Raw genomic sequence first — 8579 nt, 5'->3', positions numbered from 1 at the left:
ACACACACACACACACACACACACACACACACACACACACACACACACACACACACACACACACACACACACACACACACAGAGGCCAGCCCGCCGTAGGAAGGTAGTCGTAATTAACTTAAGCCTAATAGAGCGTTTAGTAGAGGCTGCTTTAGGGTAGGTCCGTCGCATTAGCATAAATCATAGAGGCAAATTCCCGGCCCGTAGGCAAGCACTAGTTTATCATAGTTTAAAAATGAACAGGAATCTGACTGCTATACGTCGCTGGTAATAATAGTTACAACGATGGATAATCTCTCGGTTTTCCATCAAATTTTCCATTGAATGCGATCCAATGGATCTAGTAAATACCAACTAATAGTAACATCAATGCTATGTATAACACATTCAATATTGTTGTTACATACAACATGTGTTATATTACATTTACATTATTGAATATGAAATTATAATCTAACATTGATGTTGATTGGCATTTTATTGGGAAACGCGTCGAACATTTTTTAATACGTAAGATATTGAAATTCAAAACATATCGATCGCATTATAGATCTAAATATAATGAATTTAAATTAAAAATATTTAAAAAATCTTTTTAATATTATTAAAACATAATTGATAAGATTCATTTTATTTGAATATTATATTACACTTAAAATTCAACATAAAACGTTGAATCATTAAATTTTTGGATAATTAGATTTTTTGTGTTAGTTAAATCTTATTATAAATATTTCTTTTTCACTTTCAATCCCTTTAATACGATCAGATAGAATTAAACTTTTGAATTGCTTTATATATTCGCCAGAATAAATTTTGGATCATCGAACGCAAATGGTACTTGACGTAATAGAAATGTAATAGCACTGTAATGAGGTGCGCCAAAAGTACCATACGGTCCATGCCTTCAGCGATTTCTGCATCGTAACAATCGAAAAAAAAGAAAGAAGCGAAAAGCGTTATCCATCTTATGCGCAGCTTCGATTGTGAGAACGCGAAGATCCAGAGCGGAGGGAGACAGGATGCGCTACTGCTTAATATTCAAATATAAAAATTGAATATATAGTTACCGTTGATTGTTCCGCGGAACCTGTATGCCAAGTTTAATGTTAGTCGACTTGTGTGGTCTCACACACAAAGATATGTTATAGTTCATCCTCAGGTCAACTTTGCATCAAAGTTTCGCGGACGATGCAACGTACGGTATGTTTTATCGTCGAGTGCAATTACTTTGTCAGCCATGATATTAATGTCACGCAAGATATAAAAAAATTCGGAGATAACTATCTTTTTTAAAAGAAGAGAGAAAAATAAATCTGAATCTAATAATTTTAAAAGTCGCTCTTTGGCCTAAATTAATTCTTATTCCAAAATTATCTTAAATAATGTCTTAAGACTCTTATATAGCTTCGTAATTTTACAGAAAGAATAATGAATTTGAATGATCTAAATGATTTAAATTTTTGCTGGATGTAGATCTGAAAATAATTTTATTAGACCATATAAAATAATTTTATTAGAAATTTAAACTACATTGAGAAAAATTGTTGATTTAAAAAACATTATTTGATTAAATTAAATATGGTTACGAGTTGTTAAGCAAATATTTGTTAATTCAACAAATAATAATTTTTAAAATACAAGATTTTGTTGATATGATTCTATATTTATATTATTAAACTAAATACATAAATTGTACTTAAACTAAAAATTCACTACGAACTAAACGCATTTAGTCAAGTTTAGAATTTTTTTTCAGTGTAGTCATTAGAATACCCAATTTTCTACAGCATTGTTCATCATTTATTTAGTTTCTAATATAATTATTTTATAATAGTCCAACATAATTATTTTTAGACTTGTGTCCAGCAAAATTTTAAATCTTTCAGAAATATTGTTCTTTCTGTATAATATCTTTATATTCTATATATTCTGTATAATTTTGTATAATATATATATTATATATATTATATAATATATACTATATATCTTAATTTTAAATATAAGAATCAACTATAAATACCGGCGTTTAATTTTGCGCGTGAAAGTTATGTATAATTTGTAATAATAATTTGTGTCAATATTTTTTCCTAAATAGCTTCCTAAAATTACTGCAGATCCAATCAGATCTTTACGAAGAGGTCAGATCGATTACCGCAAATTAGATTCGATTGCGCAATAGAAAAATCAGCCAGGAAAAAACTCCAATCTAAATCACCTCTCGAACCATTCGAAAGAAAGCGATAGCGGGGGGGGGGGGGGAGGATTTTCAACTTTTAGCTGCATTAACACCCGAGGGTCGCGCGCGATCCTGAAATCCCTTCAGCAGACCATTCACATCAATTACAAGAGCCATAAAAATGCCCAGTTTTTGAGATTAACGTTGCCATATCGAACAAAACGCCCTGGTTTCCAAGCTTTGGGAAACTTTCAACCGATTCAATCAGAGCGCGATCCAGTTGTGGGCGGGATATCTTTCCCACGAGCTCGAATTCTTTCTTGACGTCAGATGCAAACGTGTGCGTGAATACGCTTGTGTGTAAATAAAAATACACAAGACGTAAGAGCTAAACACATCAAAGAAATCGATATCATATTAAAATAAAATTTAATTATTATCAGATTTAATTCTTTAATTTAATTATAATATTATATCTGTTAATTATTATCAAATAACGAAAGGAGATGATTAATTTCTTCTCTCTGAGAAGCAATTGCTTTGAATATCATGATATATAATGTTCTCAGTCTTGAAAAGATAATTTTGCACGATCGAAAAAAGAAGAATAAAAAAAAGAAGAATATGGTGATTCACCGATGATCGGTTATTCATCAATTCGCCTACTCTATCGAGAAAAGTTATCAATATTGCAACAATCTCGTGGAAACCCTTTTGATGAGCAAGTTCGTGGCGCGATTTACACGTCTCTGCCAGGAGATCACGCCGTGCGCGTGAAAAATCACACGTAAATGTTTCTCTCGTCCGTTACAATACCAATAACGTTCCTGATTAGCGTCAATGACGGGATAAATGGCTAAACGTTTTAACCTGTCGGTCGGTCCACGTCTCACAATAAATAACAGCCGCAGGCCCAGTACCGATTTTTTCGACGAACGCATATTCCAGTCGCCATAGAAATGCTAACGCAGCTTAGAACTATCAAAAGGACCGCTTTTTTGCCACAATGATCTGGCATCGTCCGACGATGCTGCCATTGTATAAATGCCTCGCGTGCCATGCGACTTTTACTCTCTCGCTCGCGAAGAATGTTACAAAATTAGTAACGAGAAACTTGATTCTCGAAGAAATCCGAACGCGCCGTTGTCGCTCGGTGAGAAGAAGGAAAGGATAAGTATATTCCACAATATATACAGTTCTCTATGTGTGAATTTACCAATCGTCTCGAAGGTCGTCGGCGAAGATGCGAAGACACATTATGCGAGTAGACGTAAAACGAAGAAGAAGATAAGGTAGTCAGAAAACTTTTTACTTTATAGGAGTTGTTGAAGGGAAAGTAAACTTTTTAATCGGCGCTTAATTTCTTTAATTACTTCTTTATTACATGGAAAGAATGATTTTGCTAAATCTATCTAAGAATTTAAGTACATACGAAGTTGAAAATAATTTTATTGGACCACCAAAATAATTATGTGAGAAAACTCAAGCATGATGTAATGAAAAGCCGAGATCTAGATGGAGGGATCGAATGAGCAGACAGTAGAAAAAATACGATAAAAAAACACGAAAATTTTTTTAGAGTGGAGAGTACAATGTAAAATAAAGTACAATGTAAATGAAGTAAGGGAACAATGCGGATGGGCCGTGCAAACACGTTTCTGGACACGCTCGTTGCCGATTAATGTAAATTAGTGATTTCAACCTTAACACTTTTGAATTCGATCGGTCCAGTCGTCTACGAGCGTGTGATGTGTAACACGTATAACACGTGTGAGACAAACATAATCTCGTCTCGTAATTATGCTGACGCCATAGTAACGTGACTGACTCCTAACAACGGCCAAGACGATTGTTCGAATCAAATTATCGCCCGGGGTCGGCACGCACGCCGCGAAAATCGATAATCAATAATCTACCTATACGTCCCGAGATCGAATGCGTCTGCACGAAAATCGCCGCCGATTTCTGCACGAACCGCAAAGAAGAGCCAGGCTCTACCCCGTAGGTATGTATATATATGCATTTGTTGCATTTCCATAATTGGAAAGCGATTGCCGAAATTTAGCTAGATGCAAGGACGCGACAGACTAATATCGCTCCCTGCTGAAAGCATTAAGCATATTTAGCATATTTAGCATTTTAAAATAAAATGAAGAACAACAAGAAATTGCGAAACATATGCGTAATTTAAAAAATATCGTTTCATTTCACATTATTAAATAAATTTTTCCCCCAGTGTTGCTATTTCTAATTTCTAAACTGTGAAGTATAACAAGGTAATTTTCATTACATTTAGCTTCAGAAAATATTAGAGGTATTTATCATTTTTGAAAAACATTGCAAGCAAAAAGTGATTACACTAAATGTTAATTAAGCTATGATTTCAAAAGTCACTATTTAAAATGCCTCCATCAAAAATTTTAAAAAGTAGAAAGCACATTTTTAAGAGTCAGTATAGATAAAATGCTAAATATAAAAAAATCGTTAATTTAGAAATATGTGTCTCCTTTCATAAAGAATACACGATATCTAACGATCAGACAAGAGAGAATAAGAGAAACAGACCGGCATAACGAAAGTTTTCTGTCTTTAAGCACGAAGGAGCCTCACCTCGCGTGTTCGTTAAGCGTGACGATGCCGGCGGCGGTGGTGCGAACCGTGGCGGCGGTGGCGATGATGGTGGTGGTGGTGGTGGTGATGGTGGTGGTGGCGACGGCAGTCAAGGGAACGATCGGAAGCAACTTAAGGGCGGGGAATCGGAATCGAGGACTAGCAGCACGCGCCAGCCACACGCCTCGAGTCCTCCTCTCCTTCGTCCTGAGCCCACGAAACACGTACACCTGGGACAGTTGGCAAGCGGGAGACAGGAGGCCCCGAGATCGTCTACTAGAACGAGTCTCTTTTCTTCGAGGAATCGACGAATCCAGTGTCGGCGGCGACGCGCGATACCAAACGATTACCGTCGTGTCGCTTATTACAGTCCCGAGATCGTCGACAATCGGATATTGGCTCCTTTTGATTGGATTTGGGCTCTGCTCTTTAAATACTTTCGATTCTCGATCTGCGTCTTCATAGTGAACCGCGTCGTCACTCTCTGCGTGACTTTTTCATTAATCACAATTGTATACTTATTATTTTTACTCTGAAGAGATATAATAGTTACCAAATGTAGAGTGAAATCATTTCAATCAAATATTTAGTTAATGATTTTACTATTCTAAATATTTACGTATCACCAAACATAATAATATAACTAATCGTTTGAAAATAATTTACTAAATATTTAGAAAAGTAAAATCATTTTTGGTTATTTTAATCAAACATTTAATTGAAATTATTTTATTCAATATTTGGTAACTATTACCAGACTTTTTTCAATATATTTTTTTCAATGTACTATGTTATATTAATATATTAATATAGTTATCCCACTGGAAATAATTAGTAGAATCGACATAGATTGTCGATTTGACTAATCATTTTTGGCTGGATAAAAATATGCCTACGTTAAGATACTAACATTGGCACAGAAACAAAAGACCTAATATTTTGTGTTGAAGAATACAAGATCATAGATCTGTTTTTATTCCTGCACTAAACTACACTAAAATTTTCTTTCTCACTTTCGTCAAATATCAAACATATACCTATTTCACTTGGTTCAATTTTTCATTATCTAGTTATAGTTACGCTTAACTTGATGTTTTATCCAATGAGCTTCATCTATGATGATGTCATAAGTAAAGCCCTTTGGTGGATGAAACTATGCAAGTTAATTAGAAAATGAAAAATCAGGCCTTTAAGTGCCAAAAGTATACACTGTGGTTCAACAGAAAACAGACCTAAAGTTTTTTCAGAATAGATTGATGTATATTGATTAATAAAAATTTTACCAGCTTGTTTAATGCGATAACGATTGAGGGAATCGAAGAACGCGTCGACACGGTCAAAATAAATGATATAACATCTCTTCCGTTCCACAAGTGCGTTGAGATAATCTCCTGAGAGCGGATCCATACGTCACGTGCGCGCGCGGCTGCGTCCACACATATGTAAAAATGCCTAATAGCGGAAACGGAGACGCGCCAAAGTTTGGAGCTTACCTGATTTCTTTGGACAGTAGTTTGGCGGGCGCGGGTAGATTAAACCCTCGAAAGAGGGAAGCGGGTGCAGACGAGCCTGCTGCTCGCCGTATGCTCTCCATATGGCCCTGTCGTCCTCCCTCGACAGGGCCAACCCGTGCAGGATCGCGCGCGTCTCGTCCTCTCACCCCCTCTTTTATATATATATACATATATATGTTGCCTTTGCCTTAATTCTCACTACCCTCGGAGACGATGGGGCCCGGGACCAGCGATATATAGTATGCATCCGTGCTTTGAAGAAATCGTGCCGAATCATGACGCCGGAAATCATCTCGTGACGACAGTCGGTACCGAGATGAACAGAAAAGGGATGCGCTTTCTTTATTTCGATATTCCCTTTTATACATTGATTCGAAGTGAGGATAAAAATTTCGCAGCTGACTGTTTTATATTTCTATACGGAAGAAACGATTTTACTGAAGTATCTAAAAATTTACCTATGTATTGAATTCTGTTCGTCCATCTAAACAATTATGCAGAACGTTCAAACTGAGAACATTAGAATTAAGACAATTTTGATGATAGAAGAAGAAATTGTTTTATTTTTAATTTAGCTGATCAAAGTAAAACCAATGATTTTTATGAAGTTATATATCGTTTTTGATGAATTATTCTAGATTATTAAAATATTGAAACTTTTGGAGCCCTGCTCATCATGCTTGAGCGTTCTACATAATTATTTTGATGATTCAATAAAATTATTTTCAGATCAGTGTCTAGCTAAATTTTTAACTCTCACTTAGGCCGGTATTCATACGCAATGAGAAATGAAAATGAAATCGATATCAAATCAACGTTGATTTGACATCGATTTGATGATTTCGACATCAAATCGAGTTGATATCGATTCCATTATCATTTCTAATTGAGTAGTTCGTTCTTATTTCAAAATCGTCTTAAGTAATGTCTTGAGATACTCATACAACCCTCTGATTGGTTTGTGACATCTTAATTGTACTTAAAACGGTGTTTAACGTATTCATTCAAAATAATTTTAGCCCTCAGGATCGCGTCGAGTTTCTCTTTTGAGGGTGAGAAAACGTCAACGTCCTGTTTCACGTCTCGCGAGAAACATTACGACGATGGTTTCACCTTCAGCACGTCGGTCTCGCTGTATTATCTGAAATTGGACGGACGGGTCGTGAGATTTATGAGAGCGGCCCAATTTAGGACAGGGGCCCCGAGATCCGCGCACGGGATAAACGCGCGAATTAACGATTTTATAAACCGGTAAAACCAACAAACGCCTTATGAGCGATCCGGAGGCGATGGCGCCGCCACCACCGTCGCTCCCCGATTCCTCCGGATGTGGGCGGCGACGCGACGATTTTCGATAGCCCGACCGGACGTTTATCGCGCCGTCTTCATGAGAACCCGTTCAAATTTCTGTAAAACTTGCATCGACATTACTTAAGAGCACCGTACTTGTATTTCATTGGATTTAATATCTTTCTTTGATAAATTATCCTTCATGAATAAAAAATGAACGCTAAAGGTGATCAATCACGTAGAAATTTTGCCTACATAACAAATAATAGCAAGACTCAAAAAATTGAATTAAATAATATAAGTTGTATAATATATATAATACTATTACTTATATAAATAAGTTATATAAGTTATATATATAAGTCGATAATTTGTTCAATGTCATATAATGTTCAATGTCATATAAACATTAATCATTATATAATTAAATTTTTTATCTTCTTTTCATCTCAAGTGAGAAACTTGAAAAAATAAATTAATATAAGTCATTAATTTGTTCAATATGCTATAACATAATCATCTTTTATCTTCTTCTTTTTATTATAATTAAAAGAAAAAGGAAACTGTAAAATTAATCCGGATAAGAACAAATATCAAACCTCGCACGTTCACAACTTTCTAGGAAGGGGAAGGCTTTTCGGAAAGCAATGCGATAGCTCCTGGTCGTTTTGCCATCTTGTGTTTCTCGAGAGACGACAAATAGTTCAAGATCTGGATCGCTATAGGTGTACCGAAGGACGAAAACAGCGAGACTCCTGAAGCAGCAGAATTTCTTGTTTGAGAGATAAATATTGGCTGATCCGATCTGCGATAAAGTCTGCGCGTTAAAATAGGTGCGAAGAGAGACCCCAGGATCCTTCCATCGAAGATCGTGTCATCTCTACACCATTCTTCGATCTTTTCGTTTCCTTTCACTTCATACCCGCTCTCTCTCTCTCTCTCTCTCTCTCTCTCTTCACTCTCTCTCTCTCTCTCTCTCTCTCTCT

At 35.9% G+C, this 8579-nt stretch overlaps 1 protein-coding gene across 1 annotated transcript in view; it reads left to right on the top strand.

Moving 5' to 3' along the window:
- Positions 1-8579, top strand: part of LOC105622076 (protein no-on-transient A-like) — a 32975-nt gene that overhangs the window by 3832 nt on the left and 20564 nt on the right. Inside the window, exon 2 of the mRNA XM_012203510.1 lies at positions 4774-5031. Coding sequence (XP_012058900.1) covers positions 4774-5031 — 258 coding nt within the window. The remainder of the gene's footprint in view (positions 1-4773; positions 5032-8579) is intronic.

This window comes from Atta cephalotes (assembly GCF_000143395.1).
Source record: "Atta cephalotes unplaced genomic scaffold scaffold00039, whole genome shotgun sequence".
Lineage (NCBI taxonomy): Eukaryota > Metazoa > Arthropoda > Insecta > Hymenoptera > Formicidae > Atta > Atta cephalotes.
The sequence above is the reverse complement of the archived record's forward strand: the minus strand, read 5'-3'. Positions and strand labels throughout refer to the sequence as shown.